The sequence below is a fragment of the Pagrus pagrus genome, assembly GCF_965226575.1.
Source record: "Pagrus pagrus genome assembly, chromosome: 12".
Lineage (NCBI taxonomy): Eukaryota > Metazoa > Chordata > Actinopteri > Spariformes > Sparidae > Pagrus > Pagrus pagrus.
The window spans coordinates 22,066,599-22,086,816 of NC_140196.1; the positions used below are offsets into that span (position 1 = coordinate 22,066,599).

General features: G+C 40.9%; 2 protein-coding genes across 2 annotated transcripts; both read right to left on the reverse strand.

Moving 5' to 3' along the window:
• Positions 1–1,971: 1,971 nt before the first annotated feature.
• Positions 1,972–8,070, reverse strand: LOC311266523 (3-keto-steroid reductase/17-beta-hydroxysteroid dehydrogenase 7-like). Its single transcript, XM_084368931.1, has 9 exons — positions 7,925–8,070; positions 6,442–6,645; positions 6,215–6,307; positions 5,953–6,067; positions 5,079–5,273; positions 4,715–4,819; positions 4,571–4,627; positions 4,364–4,462; positions 1,972–4,213 (listed from the first exon to the last, which is right to left on the reverse strand). The coding sequence occupies exons 1-9, from the start codon at positions 7,957–7,959 to the stop codon at positions 4,097–4,099; spliced, it is 1,020 nt and encodes a 339-aa protein (XP_084225057.1). The 5' UTR covers positions 7,960–8,070; the 3' UTR covers positions 1,972–4,096.
• A 1,296-nt stretch (positions 8,071–9,366) lies between these two features.
• Positions 9,367–18,895, reverse strand: LOC311266137 (discoidin domain-containing receptor 2-like). Its single transcript, XM_084368338.1, has 14 exons — positions 18,662–18,895; positions 17,141–17,288; positions 16,820–16,922; positions 16,464–16,647; positions 14,782–15,022; positions 14,628–14,693; positions 13,960–14,096; positions 12,111–12,324; positions 11,796–12,019; positions 11,386–11,507; positions 11,066–11,284; positions 10,716–10,950; positions 10,161–10,310; positions 9,367–10,062 (listed from the first exon to the last, which is right to left on the reverse strand). Exons 1-14 carry the CDS (start codon positions 18,848–18,850, stop codon positions 9,928–9,930), a joined length of 2,367 nt encoding a protein of 788 aa, XP_084224464.1. The 5' UTR covers positions 18,851–18,895; the 3' UTR covers positions 9,367–9,927.
• Positions 18,896–20,218: the final 1,323 nt, after the last annotated feature.

Here is a 20,218-nt window from a genome sequence, read left to right on the forward strand (position 1 = left end):
TGGCAATAAGGATAAATGAGACATTATGCCATTATGTTTGCGCTGTGAGTATGGACATTTGTTCCTCAAAGCCTGAACATGACATAAATAGAGATGAACTATAGTTTTAGAATCAAAATTGTATTCTCTGTTTAAATAAATTAGCATAAGAAACAATCAGCAGGCTCGGCACTGCAAAGATGGGCAGAAATCACCAACGCAAGCTGGCAATAATCAGAAAATGAGCACATAAAGTCTTTTTTTAACATTTGGATTACTTTTGCATTATGTCTAATAGTGTGGATGTACTCAGGCAGGTTGAATTTAACTTCAAGAAAAACCTCATTTGAATCATTTGTACAGCTGACTATAATCTGGAGGTGTATTTAAAAGGTCTACATTGATTACTCAAAAAATACATTAAAAGTCTGTCGTAATGAGCAGATTGATGGAGCTGTGAAAGAGGAGTGACATATCACACAGACCTTAATGAAACATGCACACGTGCAAATCAAATAAAAGTAGTGACAGTAAAAACAAAAAAAAGAAGAAAATAATGGCTACAAGGCTGCACCCTTACTCACATGTTGAATCTTCACCTTAAAAATATGAGATCTCTTATACATGCAACATATATAAATGATAACTCTAAAGTGACTCTAAATGATATTAGGAATTTTGTATATGCAGTAAGTCACATCTTAGAAACAGTTGTAAAGGACATCAAATCCCAAAGCCTCAGTTGATTCCACACAGTCACCCACACAGTCACCAAACTGTGTTCTAGCTCTTTAACAGAGAAGGTTTTTTTTTTACCCATTATAAACAGTTTGAATACAATGCTGACAACAGTGCAGCTGATATGAAATCAATGTCCTAAATCCATGAATGAATTCCACTAATGTTTTTCAAGTTAAGTCCTCGCCCTGCAGTAACCTGGTGAAGTTATTTCAGATATAAGCAAGTTCCTCACAAAACAAATGTGCAATATCATTACTTCTCTGTTGAGTACTCCTGAAAATGATACCTCACCTTGCATTAAATTTGACAGAGATTTCCTAGAGGAAATAAAGAAACACTTAAGAACACTGAAATATGAATAATCCTTCCTTCATTATGCTCCTTTGTTCCCTTTCAATATCCCTGATGACTCCGGCCTGTGCATGATAATACTTCTTACACACTACAGGACCTGTCAGCTCCTTTTATGTGACTCATGAATCAAACCAGTTGCCAGGATGAATGGTTGGCATTTCACGGCTTACACCCGAACTTGTACATGTTACATGTACCATATCAACATTTCTACTATAAACGCTGGATCACTTTTACATTATACTTACATGAAAGAAGACATTTTGACTAACAAATGAGAATGAGCGCTTCAGTTGAATCTGGCTGCTGCTGATTCTGGTGCGATATTATGACGAAACTTTAACCAAGGACCTGCTCTGAACAGTAACCTATAATAAGGCTGAGAAACAGCCTTCAGCCTGTGCAGGAAAACAGCTATTGTTCATTGGATCATAGATGTGGTCATCATACTGTATACTACAACATCCACATACATAACATTACATATCAATACCGTAATTATCTACTCTGACCGCATACGATCTCCCCATTATGTTGCCATGAATGCCATATGTTGAAGAAAGTTTTATTCGTCTGAGTTTTTCAACATAAAGTGACGCCCTCGGCTGTGGCAGCGTCAAGGTGGGACACTTCTCTGTCGCCTCACATTCTCAGCTAATCCTGTCAATCTGCACCGTAAGCGAAAGTACACAGATTGAGGTGGCGCTCAGTGATTCATTGGGAGGTGAATAGATTTGTCAGCTGATATAATTTATGAACGTGTCTATTTTATTTTTTTGTATTTGATGCTGGGAGCCACATTTACTGTAGCCTCCTCTTTGGATTGTTATGAGTATGTTGTAGGTCTTAATGACACTGACAGACTTGATTTCAAAAGAAAGACAGAAAAGGTTTCAGTCAAGGCAAGTTTATTTGTATAGCACAATTTAGACACAAGGCAACTCAAAGTGCTTTACAGGGGCATACAAATGACATTATAAGAAATGAAAAATCGCATTTAAAATACATTAAATACAAGTAGGAAGACATCAAGAAATGACATTAAAACAAGTTAAGAAATAGGAAAGTAGGCTAAAATAGAAGTGGTTTAAAAGAGACAAGACTAGAAAATTCACACAAAAAAAAAGTCACAGTGCAGTTAAAAGCCTTGAAATTGCTTCAGTGAACAGAAAGGTCTTCAGCCTTGATTGAAGAGGTGAGAGTCGGAGCGGACGTGCAGTTTTCAGGGAGTTTGTTACAGATATGTGGTGCATAATAACTGAATGCTGCTTCTCCATGTTCAGTTTGGACTCCAGGGACTGAAAGCAGACCTGAACCTGACGACCTCAGAGGTCTGGATGGTTCAGAACGTAGCAGCAGATCAGAAATGTATTTTGGGAAACCATTCAGTGCTTTATAAACCAACAGGGTAGTTACTAAACTAACAAAGACCCTTCTAACAAAAGCATATGTCCTTTATATTGAGCTACAGAAGAGACGCTACAGTTCAGAAGTTTGGAATCAGCTGCCACAAAACCTTGAGTTGGTACAGTTGGTTGAGAGGACTGCTTTGTATTTTTGAGTGGCCTTTCATGCTTTTGGGTTGTAGAAAGTCCTCTTAACAAACGGATGTTATTTTGTATGAAGGCTTTGAAAATAAGTAATCTGATGTTCAACAAAAATCTGTGCAATGGTTCAAACAAGAGTGATAACCGAAAGGGAACAAAGATGACTTCCCACTGCGGCTGTCCAGGCTGCATAGTAGGATATATAGTTAAAATTATACATTTTACCTGGAGATCCCACTTTACCTAGAGTCAGTCCATGACGTCAAAGACCGGTAAAACATGATAACTTCAGCATAAAGGCAGACTGTACCTGAAGCTCAGCCTGCATCCATCAGTGTGTGTAACAATAAATAATCAATTATTTATTTGTATAATATTTTGTACAAATATTTTTCCTCCTCTAACATTACGCAGAGGAAAAAGGCAAACAGCTTACAGATCATAGTGGCTACAGTGCACACTTTTGTTGCCTTGAAGGAGTTCAAATTTGAATTTCAGGAGGATATCAATAAAACAAAGGCTGTGCAGAAGAGACTGTGAGAGGAGAAAGTTGTTTGACACAATGCTGCTTCTTAAGTCACCTGTCTGCATCGATGAAATAGTTTGGCCTACTGCCTATTGGCAAGGGAGGCAACGGATGGTAGTGTTGGTGTTCAGTCGATGGCCTCAGGAAAGTTTGTAAGGCAAGAAGCAACATGATACAGCTATCAGAGGAAGACACACAGGCAGGCAATGGTTTACATTACAACAAGAAGGCAGTGACACAGGAGACTCCCGCTGGTCATTGATCTCACATGACTTTGTTGACGCAGCATTACGGTTTCAAAAAGGATTTGAACAAATAACAGGTGGTTATTTAATATTGAAATATGAAAAAGACATCAAGTCATGATATTTTTAACTGATTCTGAAGTCTCAATTTATTACTGATGTCTCTATATGACCTACATCAGCAGCTGGTTATTATTCTTAATGCCTGTCACCGGATTGGATTACGACTTATCAGGATCTAGTTGGTCATAAAATTAAAACCATTTCCTATAGTGGAGTGCTGAATTTCCCAGCCTGAGGAAAGAAGATGCTCTGAAGTATGGTGGTACGTCACTAAAAGCAAGGTTTACTTTGATTCACCATCGTTATATTACAGTTATTAATCCTACACAGCTACAAATATTAAAACTGTGTTGTGTCTTTTGGACACGCTGGCCAGATCAAGAACTCGACCACAGGAGGCGGTGGTGTATGTACCATTTTTGTCCACAGGGGCCGCCATAATCAACAAAAAAAGACAGTTCCTTGTAGTTGCTTTAAGTAGAAACTACAACAGACAGAAGAGGCACATAACTCAATGATGCAACTTGCAGGAATGAAAAGAATAGCAACACGGTTATTGCATTCATCACAAATTCCACATGATTTATTTCCCAAAGCAAAGACCTTGCATTAAAAAAGACTCTATACTCTTCTACTCTATCTCACTGCCCATTATCCTCCTTGTCAGCAGTCTTCTCACTCGGTTTCCTTCTGACTTCTTTCTCAAGTTCAACAAGTTTTGTGTAGAGGACTTCAGACAATTCTTCATCAATGTCCATCTGAAATGCAAACAACAAACACACAGAAATCTGAATTAATTTGATTTAATTGAGTATAAATCACCTTCAGAAGCAGATCAATGATCCCAGTCTCTCTGATCAATCTTTTCATTTCTACTATTCAGAAATAGTGGTCCTCTGGTTGCTCACCTGTCGAGGCTGAGTGTAGTTTCTTCCAAGTCCTGATGTTAAACTGTGATACTTTGCTCTCGGATCCAGAGACTCTGGCTCTTGAAGAAACAGCCAGTGCTGTGAAAAGCCAGAGCAGGACATTATGATTACACTGCATTCAAATGTAGAGACGCTAATCCTTGAGTATTTTCATAAGGACTGCAACAGAAGAGGTTGCAAACATACCAGTGCCTCTGCTCCGTTGTACGGTGTAAGTGTGAACGTGTTGGTGAAGATCCTGATCTGAAAACATATCACAATAACATGATACAGTTCATACACAACTCCAGTAATATTTAAGACAGAGGAGTTAAAACAATGTTCACTCACCAGCCACATGAAGGGCATGATGAGAGTCCAGAAGAAGGAGGGGAGGATACCGTAGGTCAGATTAGTCATCACCAGTCCTGGACATATTACAGAGGAGAACAGCCCCTGTCACAAAGAGAGGAGAACACTTATTTAACGCAACAGATGAATGTCTTCTTAAAGGACACGTGTGGTGTTCATAAAGTGTGGTTTTCTATCAATCAAGATTATGAGCAAGATTATACTTTTTTTGTTTTTCAACATTTCAACTGACAAAACGTAATGAAAAAGAAAATGTAGACCACCATTTATGTGAGGGGACATCAACACAAGCAAAGAGTCACAGTGCTGTCCTGGTGATCTGCAGACTGTGTGACGGACAAACCTGGCTGTTCTTGTGTCTGTTGAGTGCCAGGCTGAGCATGTCTGATGCGTACTTGGAGGAACTGTAGGGCTCCGTCCCATTTTTGTGCTGCATGTCTTCCATGCTGAAGGCAGAGCGTTGGGCGTTACTCGAGGAGGTCCACACTACCCTGGACGTGTGACCTGCCTCACACAGCAGAGGCTCCAGCTCCCTGATCTGGACCACAGAGATAAAGAGAGGACTGTCAAAGGAAAAACATGTACATCACTGAAACAAACGGACATGACATCTTTTAACACAAAAAATAAATATTTTCATGTGTAACGTTTGCAGAGTTAACAAGAAAGCCCACATAGTTATGGATATTTTGTAGAAAGCGTTTCACCGAGTTTCTAAAGTTTCTTCTAACACAACAACCCCCAACATTGACAGATTTTTTGAGGGAGTGTCTGGACTTTCTCCACGGCTGATAAAAAAGTTACTGTTTACTGTATTTGTAAAATTTGACATGTTTACATTCAATAATATGTTGTGTTCTTTCATTAATTTAGTGTAAATGGTGAAATCAGTTGAAACAGTGTGATCAAAAGGCTGCCACATGTTAGGAGGAAAGATGCAAAGACAGGCCGGAACAGCAATGCCTCGACAAATAGACACTTTTTAACAAGGAACAAATTGTATTAAATGTAATGCTGAATTTACAAGTAGGCACAAATGATTTAGAATTGGCCACTACCATTTTGTGAACTTTGCTAAGTTTCTCCTCACGCAATAACTCTTAAAATCTTGCAATTTGTAAGGGAGTCTGGTGATATGTCGTTACTACTTTGAAGGTTAGTTTGAAGCAGATGTTTGGGAACACACTGTCTGTGTGTTTCCTGTATGTGTGTTGTACCAGGAGAAAATGGCCGAAGAGGTTGGTGGCAAAAACTTCCTGTAGACCGTCTGAGTTGACGAGGTCCTGCTGAGTTAAGAGGCCCTCTGCTGTGGCAAACATGTTGATGGCATTGCTGCAGTGAGAGGGTACGCTGTTACACAACAGCATGGACAACAGACAAGCTGCTCTGGTACACAGCCATCTAGCTTTGAGCCAATGTTAAAATACAAATCAAAAGAAACAAAGAATAAAAAGTCAAGAGGCAGCGTTGGATTTTTACCTGGAGAACAAACCCTTAAAAAAGGCTTTGACATTCACTTGTGGATTGGGCATAATTCCTGCATTTAGATACAGAAAGTCAATTCTGTTGTACCTGTGGCAAAACAAACATGCATTTAAGATTACTTAACCTCAATTCCATATTTACAGTTAATATTTAAGAGAAAAAGAAGCTGTAAAGCAGCGTGTCCACAGTGTCAGGATGTCACAGTATGGCAGTATCAGTACCTGGCCTTGACCTCCTGAGCAGCAGTGAGCACCGACTCCACAGAGCCCACATCCAGGTGCAGCAAGTCGACACGGGCGTCGGTGTGAGAGGCCAGGAGAGCGGAGCGGGCGGCCTCGGCCCGCTGCATGTTTCTGCAGGCCAGACACAGCCGGAGCTGGCAGTCCTCCGTCAGCAGTCTTTCACACAGGGCCAGGCCAATGCCGCTGTATGAAGTGACAGATGGCAGACAAACACAAGCATGTAAATAAACTTCCCTCAGGAACTGTGCGATGATCTCACAGAGTAAATCACCATCAGTAAACACAGAGAAGAAATGATGCCGGCAGATTGGTAACATACTACCATACTATTTAGTGCGCCAGAAAAACGTATCTTCCACTTGGTGAAGTTGCAGTTTTATATGAATTCAAACAAATCCAGCAGGAGTTTGCAAGCAAAAGACATGTTTGTGTTAGTATGTGGTTGAGGTAAATATTTAGAAATATATACCTACAAAAAGGGGAGCACTCCAAAAAGAGTTTGGGAGCAACTGGCATAAAGAATAGAAACATGGAGAAACAGTGAGCCCTGCTATCTCAAACCTATGAAAAACAAACAAACAAACAGACAGCTCTGAAATTCACCAATTTACATGTTTGTTTAAAGCAACATCATGTAGAAATTGGCATTCTGTGTAATTTGGCGCCCCCCACAGTTTCTGAGTGCAACACCACTTTTGTAAATACAAATCCCAGCTCTGTGACAATTTGTCAGACGTAATGTATGTAACTACAGACAAAACTCATTACGTCTTCACAATGTTATGTGTTGAAAACTTGTTTGCTGAAGTAAACACGTATGTAACACTGTGATCCGACCCTCTCACTGAAGGTACATAGTGCAGAAACAAAGGATAAACACCATTCACACTATTACAAGACACTGAACCATCACAATGACTCTGAAGCGGTTATTTCAAGGTGAAAAAGTTACATCATGTTACTTTAATCTGCACACAAAATGAAATGTGAAAATGACAGTTTGTAGTTTTAGGAGGAGGTCTGTGCTGTTGCTAGATCTTCAGTTCTGTCTGGTGGACAAACATGTAATTACATCTACATGACACTTAACAAAGCAACTAAAATCTTTTACTTAGGCTATAAAGCTATAAATTGAACCACACATGTTGTCTTAGCCAGAAGCTAATATCACTCAGGCTTTACCATTCAAATGTTGTTGTTTTTTCAGTATAAATATGTTGATTGTGACTTTCAGTGTTATGTTCTGATTGTGAAATGTCTGACACACACAAGAACATAATGCATGAAAGTAAATCCGACTGGTTAACATTATTACAGGTTGGAGACATTACAGTCAGTAGCTACAGAAGTTAACACACTCGCTCACATTTTCAGTGTTTTAGCAGCTAAGTTAGCAAGAAGTGTCACTTTGTAACACCGTGACAAACACTGTGTATTCAGTTTCTTTACAGTTTGGACCAACCTGTTGGCGCCGGTCACTATCACAACTCTCTCCATGTCTGAGCGGAGCTAGCAGCGGCTCTGTGTCAAACAGGACCGGGAGAAAAGTTACACACCACCGCTGGATTTTATATTGACCGGGGACGTTCAACCCATCGTCCGACTGAGGCTGGGAGACAGCAGCCTATATGAAAGAGCGAATACGTGGTGTGATTGGATGTCAACAAGCAGCAAGCCAATCGGCTCAGCCCACTACGGAGAGCGAAGAGGAACAAAACGGTAGAAGAGCGCAACGATTGAAACTACAAGACTGCAGTGTCTATACAGTTCACACATTTGTATTTATAAATTTAGACTGTAGAAACTTTATCTCTAGTTATTTTTGTATCCATTTGTATACATACACACATTTCTAAGAATAACCACTCTTCTTCTGTTTGAGTATGACATTGTGTTTTTTTTATTTCACACTTATTTTGGCAATGTACCTTTTTTTTTTTGCCATTTTCTTTTTCACTTGTTTTGGAAATGTCCATTTCTAAATTTTTTCTTTTATGTTGTTGTTTTATACGGAAGCCCTAAAGGGCCATGCATTCATACATTTTATTTCCTCCGTTTTCCCGTGATAACGAGTTCATTTCATTTGTTTTCTCGAGATCTCGAGTTATTATCTCGAAATAACAACTGCCATTTTCCCGAGATAACGGGATAATTTTCTTGAGATCTCGGGATAACAAAACTTTGTTTTCCCGAGATAACGATATAATTAATTCGAGATCCTGAGAAAACAAAAGATAGTGTAGTATATTAAATCATTGCAGGAAACATCATTCAGTGCAGCAATGTCAGAGGAGCAGGAACATATCGATCACCGCGTCACATATCTTTTCAATCAAGGCCTGACACAGGCTGAAATAGCATTATGCCTTGCTATTAGAGATAATATACACATTAGTGTGCGTAATCTAAAAAGACGGTTAGCAAGGCTTCAGCTATATCAGCAGCGCAATCTAAATGAGCCTGATGTCATCTTAACTACATAGCTGACCAGCTACGAGGTCCCGGGCATCTCCATAATTTCAGGCCTATCATATCACAGTCATTATCTCGAGATCTCAATTTAGTTATATCGTTATCTCGGGAAAACAAAGTTTCGTTATCTCGAGATCTCGAGAAAATTATCCCATTATCTCGGGAAAACGGCAGTTGTTATTTCGAGATAATAACTCAAGATCTCGGGAAAACACATGAAATTAACTCGTTATCACGGAAATAAAATGTATGAATGCATGGCCCTTTAGGGCTTCCGTAGTTTCTCACTTCTTTTGGCAATGTAAACATTGTGACAACAACCCATCACTGATGAAATTTTGAGTGTGTGTGTGTGATGTCTGGGTCTGCGAAGAACGACAAGGAAAGTATGACAATAAGTAGCGAATATTAACGTTTCTTTATTTACAGGGATCTTTGGTTTGACAGCTATTAAAAAGGCAACTATTCAACAATATACAGTTAATTCATTTCTGCGAAAGGACATTAACATGATGGTAAAACATGTCAGTGAACTACTGCAGGGTCATAAAAACAATCTGATCCGACCAACAATCATCATGATGTTAGCAGGCAAACATATAAACATTCATAAAACACAACTGTATTGACATTCTCTCATAAATGTGCACTATAATTCAATGTTTGCATAGAAAAGAAATGGAAGAAATATTCACAATTGTGTTTCAAAAGCTGGGATAACCATGGAGCACTCTATAAATAAACATAGAAAAGAAAAAAAGACATTAATAAATACACAGAGGTGTCAATAGTGCTAATTTGCATGATATCTACAATATAAGGCTCTGTTCAAGTGTATACCTTCTCCTCGTCTCTTATTATTTACAGCACCATTGTGGCATGCAAGCAAAAAAAACCCAAAACAAAATAAGATGAATAAAAAAAATCAAAATGAATCCAGACGGAAGGGAGCAAATGTGACAGTGCATGGCAGAGAGAAATGTGTTCCATCTGCTACGCCAGGCTCTCCATCAGCTGGGTGTGTATGTCATGAAAGCTCGGCCTCTGCTTGGCGTTCCTCCTCCAGCAGCTCAGCATGAGATCGTTGTAGACTCTATCAGGACAACAGGGAGGCTTCGGCAGATACACCTGGGAGCACAAGACAGAGTATGGGATTTTCAGATGAAAACATGAAAGCACTGTGAGATAAAGATGCAGAGAAATATCCAAACGTGTGTGACGCCTACCTGCTTGGCCTGGTCCCTGAAGAACTCGCCTGTGTTTTCAATGACCTGCTCGTCAGACAGCTGGGAGTAGGGCTGCTTCTTACACAGAGTCAGAATCTCCCACAGAGTCACGCCGAAGGCCCACACGTCACTGGCCATGGTGAACTTCCCCTGAGAGAACAGACCACTTAAATCAAATGCAATCTAGCTTGGACTTCATATGGATGATGGCTTGTGTTTATATCATCGCTGCAATATTATTAGCAATATCATCACGCGGACCTTTTGTTCTTTTCATATTTCTGAATCCTTTGAGTGAAATGTGATGAAGAAAATTAAGATCTACTTTAATTTCTCCCTCCGTAGGAATGCACTGTAAGGATTTTTTTCAGCTGATACCGATAACCGGTAATTACCTGCCTCTCCTGGCATTTTTTGTGTTAAAACTCTCAGAACTCTTGAAGAACATGTATTGCAAATTAAAATCATATAGCCTGAAACATTTTTTAAGATGTAAAACCACAGCTGGGCTAACAGGGTAAATCCCATATGTCCGCAGCTCTGCACGGCACTCACCAGCAGGATGCTCTCCCAGGACATCCAGCGGATGGGCAGGACGGCCCGGCCCTGGATCCTGTAGTAGTCTCCTCTGTACAGGTTCCGACTCATGCCGAAATCAGCGATCTTTATGGTGTGGTTCTTACCCACCAGGCAGTTGCGGGTTGCCAGATCCCGATGGACAAAGTTGAGAGAGGACAGGTACTTCATACCAGATGCAATCTGCACTGCCATGCCAATGAGTTTACTGTAGCTGCAGAGCAGAGAAGACCACGAAGACAGAGAGTAAGTACATTATAGTGCACTAGACAACAATTGTGTGTAGTTGGTGTTTTTTTGTTATTGCGTAGGTGAAGATATGAGCCTACCTGACCATACTCTTCCCCTCTTTTTCCTCCTCCTCTGCCTTGTCTTCATCAGCAGCCTCTTTCAGTCTGAGATTGCAGAGGAACTGGTTCAGGTCTCCATTTTCCATGTACTCAGTGATCATACACAGAGGGTCTGTGTCCACACACACCGCCAGCAGACGGACGATGTTAGGGTCCCTCAGACGAGACATGATCCGGATCTCCTTCAGGAAGTCGTTCCTGCAGCACAGCGGGGACAAACGGTTGCAATCTACCGCCTGACTGTGTGACTAAATGAATAACAACAGGCAGCTGGAGGATGATGTACCAACTGCTTTTACCTTGCATTCTTGTTGGCATCTTCCCGCAGTGTTTTCACAGCAACGAGCAGAGGTGACTCATTGTTTCCCTCTATGGACTCATCCAAAAAGTCCTGCATTCCCTCGGCCTCACACAAGTGCACCTGTTTGTAAAAAAAAAAGTACTTTTTCAGTCCTTTTCAGTCCTCTACTTGGCACCACTTGAAACCATCTGTTTGGCTGTTTAATACCACTAAGTGTTGCCTATTTGTCAGCATGTGCGGTATAGTCGCCTCATTTCACCACACAGCAATATCTATCATTCAATTTTCAAAATGTGAGCCATAACGATGCATCAACATCACTCAGGGAGAGAGAGAACAGCCCAATCAATCTAATATATTTTGAAAGATCACTGCCAAAAAACATAAGAGCTACTAAACTGAGTATACCTCTCCAAACTGGCCCTCTCCCAGTTTCTCCTTAAAGGTGAGCTTGTGTCTGGGGAACTCTCGCATGGAAGAGTCGGTGCCAGCGAACAGATTCATGCTGACAGCTGTGATGGAGTAGGTGCTGCTGTCCGAGGACTCCTGGAGGCTGATGATGTCTGCCTCAGCATAGTGGGGGGCCCCGTCTGAACCACTGGTCGCAAGGGCTCGACAGGAGGTGCTTGGTCCTGATGTGGAAACACACAAATACACACACTACAGCAGCTGCCTCTGTAACCAACCTCCCACAAGCATTCATGACATCCTGGTTTATCTCACCAAGGTGTTCGGTGGACTGAGCAAACTCAGGTAGTTTCCTGATAAGGCGTGAAGGCTCCTGGTAGTCGGCACAGAGGGGGAAGATTCTCTCGTAGGTGGAGTTGGAGGTGGAGCCGCCCTCCTCGCTGGACAGAGAGGAGTGGTGAGAGGAGAAGGCCCGGGTCTGGACCGCGAGGCGGGCTGTGAGTTCATCGTCCAGTATCCGACGGGACGCCTGAGAAGGGTGAGCAGGGTTGTTATAGGACAACAGTGTTGGATGTCAGATTTGTCCACAAGAAAGATAGCATATATGGAAAATGATTAGGGCCACTGAAATTGTTTTGGGGGGGGTCTGACTTGTTTTTTTTTTTACAATTCTGACTTCTTTCTCTGATTTCTCAGAGAAAAAAAAACAGAATTCTGAGAAAAAAGTCAGAAATAAATTGTTTTTTTTTCTACAGTGGCTGTGATCCTCCTCTGTAGACACTAGCAGTGATTGTGACTGAGGAAAAGGAGACGTCCTCACATTGAAATTTGCAACCTTCCAAAAATGTTTTATTCACGCAGCTTATTCAATTTCAAGGCAGCTCCCCGGTGAGCATAGAGAAGGCTATAAATAGGCTGCAGATGAGACAATGAAAGCTGCACCTACAATTAGGAAATCACATGATACAAAATTACACAGATTATCCCCAAACAATTCACATAGAAAATGCATAATGTTCAACAGGGTTTTATGACAAATCCCTCATAAAGGTGAGTGATGCATTAATCATTTATAAATGTTTGATGTTTCTCTTTCCAGATCACCAACCCCAAGAGACATTTCAAAATGCTAATACACCATTGGCTGCTGATGGCATTGCCCACCTACTTGAGATGGACCACCCTTGGACCACAGTCTGTTTCTGGGTTCACGGTTCAAGGGTCAATATGTAATAATGCAAGCTGTACTTCCTTTATACTACACACAAAACAAAATCCGAGGAGGTGTGTGAATTGAAGTATGAACGGAAAAGTCTCACAGCCTGAAAAAAAGAGCTGCTCCACAGTCTGATGGTACGGCAGCGGTTACTTCTGCATCTTTTGTCAGATGGCAGCAGGGTGAACCGACTGAGGCTGGGGGTGGGGTGATGCTCTGTATGTTTACATATCATCCTTTACCCCCTCTCCTTTCTTTAGTTACTTCCGCAACGGAGGTTTTGTTTTTATCTGTGTGTTTGTTGGTTGGTTGGTTTATCAGCAGGATTGCACAAAAACTACTTATCAGATTTCCACGGATGGAGGATGGGTCCCAGCCCAGAATCGACTTTACTTCGTGTGCTGATAAAGGGATCCAGGAATGTTTTTCTCTCTTTCTTTAGCTTTACAAGATAGGGCATTTTTCAACACTTTTTGTGAATTTCTCAGGGAATGATGCATGGATCTTGATGAAAAAAATGAGGTGTATCTATGAGTGAGCACAATTTGATGTGGATCCTAGATCTGGTGAGCTTAGAATATAGTTTTGCAGTGATGAATTTAAAGGATAAAGGGCTAGATGTAAGGCTTGGTTGAATTAATGGGACTGTTGGGCCCTGACGGAGTGCCTGGTTTATTTCTTCATTTTTTGAAATTGTTGTGGTGCTTGTAAAAATCAGTATGCAGACAACCTCTACTCCTCCTCTGTATGCAGTGTTTTTGTCCTGCACCTTTACCCAACTTGGCCTGGATTTGCACACGATGCACCTTCTATGAGAATAATTGAGAGTGAACCACTGATGACAAGAATAGCAAGAATATTGTATGGTGTTTTAAATTGTTATAAACAATTATTACCAAAAAGTACCTAAGATCAATACAAACAAATTGAGGGAAACACTCTTCTCACCTTCTCCAGCATCTTTTGCCAGACCTGCCTCCACAGGATGATGACTATGATCGCCAATAGGATGGCGATGATGGCCACCAAGCAGCCAATCAGGATCCTGGTATTGCTGTCATCCACTTTGTGAGTGGGATCGTCACCTAACCAACCAGATGAGAGTTGTGAGTCGAGGCGGACTCAATTTGATCCATCACACTTCAATTTCTTATCACAGTATGCTTTAATGACAGTCCCCCTCCATGTTTCATTACAACTACAGTGGGAGCCTGACATTTATTTTAATGGTCAGTTATTTCTGCTGCTGTCAGCAGGGGGCACTGTTGAACCAGAAAACATTTCAGTTAAACCACCTTTTAAACAAGCAATTACCTTCAGTTTTAGATTGAGATAAATCTTCATACATTACAGTAAGCTGCACGACAACAATTAAAGCTGGAGAAAAATAATAAATGAAGGAACGTCTGAATATATGATAGTTTTTTGATTGGCTGACTGAGGATTATACTCAGCCTGTGTGTTGTTTACCACCACAACACTTCCCAGCGGCCATAGATCAAACCAGCCTCCACTCCCTCTTGCCAGCATGTTTCTCCTCTGCCAGGCTGTTTTACTAAAATTAAAAACCACTGCTAAAAGAAAAAAATAAATGAATAAGAGGTTTAACTACTGACCAGGCAGTGTGTTTGTGGGGTGTCCATGTTTGCGAGGAGTCAGAGATGTATTGTACACTGCTGAGCCTGTGAGAGAAAGACAAGGGAAGACAAAGCTGAAGGACATCAGACAACATTTACACTGTGAAAGTTTCTTATCTGTTCCCATCTCTACCTGACTGGAAGGCCACCTCACTGAACAGCATCCAAACGTCGCTGAAGTGGAAACGGCATTTGATGGCGCTGGCTGTGCGGTCCCCCAGGGGCACGGTGATGAAGCGGGCGCCTTGGTTCTGGCGGTCGACGGTGGGCCTGAAGATCACAGGGTCAGCCTCCCAGTCTGATCCTGACCGGAAGTAACAGCTGGCCTGTCTGAACATCCTCGCCCCTCGGCTGAACATGTTGTTACAGTGAACCTGTGGAGGTGGAGGCGGCAGACGTGTGAGTCACGTCACTTGGTCTAAGTCTTTAACAAGATCCAAGACATTTTTTCACGAGCCGAGTCCTTAGTTAAAGGATAAGATCATACAAAAATGAAAAAGTCAAATGAAGTTTCGTAATCCACAAAACATTTCTGGAGCTTCACAACAAAATAGCATTGCAGCATTCTCCTTAGCAACCGAAGTAGATGGGGACTTTTAACATTTTAATTTGTTAAACAGCTGAAAAGAAAACATAAAATGGCTCCACAAAACTTGTCTGGCACGATCCAAATCTCCAGAGGCTCTGAGATCCCAAACTGATTTGTAAAGATGTTATTTACACAGTTTTAAAGCTGAAATCTTGACTGTCGCTGCGAAGCTAAAAGCGTAAGCGTGCACCCTGTCTGAAGTGGGTGCACAAGCTCAACCATGCATTGAGGGTGTAAATAACGTCAAATCTGTAGACCTGGATTACACTAGATGAGCTGTATGGAGCCATTTTATGTTTTGTTGGGCGCTTGTTTTTTGCGTTTCAAAACAAGTCCCCATCTATTTCAGTTGTTCAGGAGAATGCTGCAAAGTTGTTTGGTTGTGAAGCTCCAGAAATGTTTTGTGGACTTCAAAACATCATCAGACTTTCCATCTGCCTGGGCGTTAGTAGACAGTGACTGAATTTCATTTTTGAACTGGCCCTTTAAGGCAAGTCAGGTCCCCCCCCAGGATACTGCAGACTTACCTGCAGGATCTGGTCTTTATAAATAGAAAAGACGAGGTATCAGTACCCGTCTGATAATTATATTACGGGCCAATTTCTCTAACCTGTTCAAAAAGCATGACACTGAATTGAATTTGTATTATAATTATTGATAATCAGTGGAATGAATGTTATCAAAAATAAAAGTAATACCTTTATAAATGCTTATTTATTTCTCAATTTGCTCTCCATCACTTTAAACTGTGAAATACAACTCTGAAAAGTGGGAAATGTAACTAAAGGCAAGTATGATCTTATGAATAGTCAGTTATCCTGCTAATGTCTACATGGAATATGCATTCCTGTGACCAAAGTGCTCCAATCAGTCACAATCAAAGGGGCAGATGAAGAAGGTGCAGTTATGACGAATCTGTCCTGCTTTGTTGTGGCTGAAAAACATCCCCTATCATCTCTGATCCCTGGCCACAGCACTTACCCATGACAAATCGGCTAATTATACAGAAAACATCATTTTCACACTGTAAGGCAATTTTTTATCATTACATAAAATTTATGTCCCAATAAAATTTGCAGCAGCTATTGAAAATGGGAGCGTGCCCGGCATTTCGCAGCACAGCTCACTTACACAACACAAGAGTAAGTGCTGGCTCAGCAGTTTTTTAAATATTCCACTTTTTCATTATTAAGCTGTTCGGCGAACTTCCCCCAAAGACTGCTTACCTTCATGGAGGTGAAGTTTCGAACGTGGTCAAACTCAAAGATCATCTCCACGTAACCTTTGGGGAAGCTCTTGTTGCTCCAGCCCACGTAGTCGTAGCCCGGCCACATGCTGTATGTGTGGCTGTGGAGGAAGTCATCCAGACCCCAGGTGCCATCTGTCAGCTGGCCGAGGCCCTTTGTCAGTCTAGCGGAGGGAGGAATGATGACAGGAAACACAAGCGGTTAAACTTTAATTCATTGAGGAGTGCAGAGAAAATGACTACCCTTGTGGGAGGCAAATAAAATAACTATGATTAAAATAAGCCCTAATTGTGGCCTCCATCTTTCTGTTCGAGAAGTAGAAGTAAGATCCAGACCTTTCAGCTGATGCTCCATCATACACAGAGTCATTAAAGTAGACATCCAGGCCTCTGTAGATCATTTGGTGCCCATCTGGAATGCTGTAAGACACCAGGCCATCTGCAGGGAGCAGGTCAAAGGTCAAAGAATAGGACCGATTTACTCACTGCATGCTTACAGGATATTAAAACCCATTCAGCATGCCAAAAAAGTCATCATAAAAGTGGACCCAAAAAGAAATGAATGCAAAAAAAAGAAAGAAAAAAAGATAAACCAGATGACGCTAGTGCAACTACATAATCACACCACACTGTGCCTAATGGAAAATAATGACTAACCCAGCCATTCACAGCCGTAGAGCTCCACTCTCATACACACGATCATGGAGTGGTCCGTCACAGGCATGAAGCGGACAAAACGAGCAATGATGGGAGGCTCCAGATCCTTCAGCACCACATCATACGCATTCCTGTTCCCCTCGATGACCTGGCGGAGGACACGCAGATGACACAAACGAGAGTGACTGAGTGAAACGTGTCAGGAAAAAGCAAACCACGTAAATACACTGTAGTGGGTACGGCTGCTAGTTCTGATGTTTCTTATTTGACCACATTGCTAATGAACTCTGCTGCCATCTGCAACATAAAGATGTTACCTTTTGGTAAAAGTGTTCGAATCAGATCCTATTTTTAGCAGTAGTAGCATTACTGTAACCTAAAAATACTCTTACAAGAAAAGCTGCTGCATTTAAAAGGTTATAAGTCGCCTATTAATGGCAAAATAGATTTAAAGTCTTACAAGTGAAAGTACTCATATGTCAGAACATTACCCTGTGAGTGGGCAACTGGGGCTAGTTATAACTATTTTATGTCCTATCGGGCAGTTTAATCCACAACTTTGTATCAAATTTCATGAGCACATCATGTGTCTTATATCATTTTAAAAAGTACAGCTGTTCAGTAAATTTAGTGGAGGCTAGAACAATATTTCTCTCAGAAACGTAGTGGAGTAGAAGAATATAGTTGAAGATGTTACATTGGACCACTGCTCTTCACTTTAAGTTACAATTATTGTGACACACTATGAACTAATGTCACAATGATGAAAGTTGAAATGCTATAACTGTTACTCATGTATACTTTCGTCAGGGTTTTGTTGAGACTATAAAGTACAGTAGTAGTGGATGGAGCAACCATCACCCAGTGGTTCATGGACTACCTTCTGAGGCCTTGAGTTTGGCATTATGGCCGTCACCATCTTGGTTTTTACTGAAGCTAGAAGTGACCATATTTTGACGGGGTGGGATAAGCTGGGGAGGTTATCAAGATTGGATCTGGCTGAGAACCCGAGGACTGGCTGTGGTATGAACTTGTCGTTCACAAGATAGCCACGCCCTAAAGCATACCCTGCTTTCTCATCTATTTTACTTTTAAAATACCATAACTTACTTACATGCTGCACTGAAGAAGACTTTACATGAGTGACTGAGACCATACACCCATTAGGAAACAGTTTATTGAAGTGATGAATCAGCTGAGTAATAGGGTCATTTTTTCATAAGCTTACATGCAATCTGACTTCTTTTTGAAACCAGTCGAAAGAATGCAGGTTTAAGGGACTTCTGCAGTGGCTTCAATCTTCAGACCTGGAAGCTTTGTCCACGGTTAAGATGTTAGATGAGCCTATGAGCAGCTGACCTGACTGTAGTATTCAATAATGTCTAAACAAAGTGAACCTAGTTTCTAAGGCCCACCTGTCATGGACATTTTTGCTCCCCGTCCAATTAAGATGCATGATAATGTGAATCATATGTCTGGAATGAGATGCAGCGACACATTGTATTATCTCGACATGCTCACCTGCCTTCCCTTCCTATCATGCCAGCCCACCCAGTTGTTGCCGTCACGGCTGTACTTGATCCTGTATCGCTGGGCAAACTCATTACCCATGCCGTCTGCATGGCGACCTTGGGTGCCCACCAGTGTGATGAAGTGCAGCGAGCGCAGGTCCACCTGGAGGTACTCTTTGAGGCCGTCCGGCTCTGACATGATGTCAGGACACCAGGCCCCGTCACCGTCTCCGTTGTCTAAGTCAAGTCTGAAGACGAGAATGAAATAAAAGAGGAGACAGGAGGCGAAGAGTTCAGAGGAGGCGAGGGGCATGAAAATGAAGAGGAAAAGAAATAGAAAGAAATATGAGGTATGAATAAAGAAAATTGAAAGGTGGTTAATGTATTTTCTATGTATTATCCTCTCTGTGCTAACGAATTCATTTTTGCCAGAGAATGTCTTTGACTACTCTATATTAATATTGGACATAATGTAAAACGGCACTATCATCATTCATGCGACCAGTTCATGAAACTTTCACACAGACTGAGCTTTAAACCTCTTCAGCAGAGGCTCAGTTATCATGAAACCTGAACAGCTACAGTTTCATGATAACTTGGCAAACTGATCAAAAAATCCAGAACAGCTGCTAAATAAGGGAATTAAAACAATTTCCAATATTCAGAAGTGATATGTATTGACAACATTAAATATTAGTTTGGAATATAAAGAAGAATTTGGCATGAATAGGAATGGCCACCAGGGTTGGAAAAAGAGATGCGCTTAAAAGAAAACTTTACAGATTATCAGTTAAGGAGCTAACAAGAGCTGGGCAATATATCTGTATTATATCGTTATTGTGATATGAGACTATATATCATCTTGGCATAAGTGTTGTCTTGTCCTTTTCCTGGTTTTCAAAGGTTGCATTACAATTAAAGGTGCAATATGTCAGATTTGGCCAGCTGTTGAAGTCATACTCAAAACAAATAAGGGGTAGCATATCACCATAGTAACAGCTAACTGCTACTAAGTGCAGCTGCCATTAGCTAGTTAGCGAGGTTAGCGGTGCATCTAGTGGTCTGCCTGGTTAGCGAGTTAGCATGCTATCTTCTGTCGATATCTCTTCAACACAATAGTCTACATAGACGTCATGATGTAAAAACTGTTATTTCTTCACATTGTGTTGATCATTTTAGTTCATTTTTAACTAAAATTCTTACATATTGTAATTTTCTATTTTTTCCTTTACACACTTCACCATTATCTCCACATTACTATCAAAGATCTAATGTACCAAAAGTCATCCCTACAATACTGTCACAATATTGATATCAAAGTATTTGGTGAAAATATTGACATATCTGATTTTCTCACCCAGTCCTTTTATTTTATGAAGTGCTTTTGAGGAGATTTCAAAATATCAAGATATATATTGTGTATCATGATAGGCTAAATTGCTAAATGCTAAATTATTTGTAAGGCCATATTGCCCAGCCCTAAAGGGCCCTGAAGAGACAGTAACATATCGGAACTTAAGTTAAGTATACACTCTACATGCTGTCTAATAATTGACTGTACTGATGA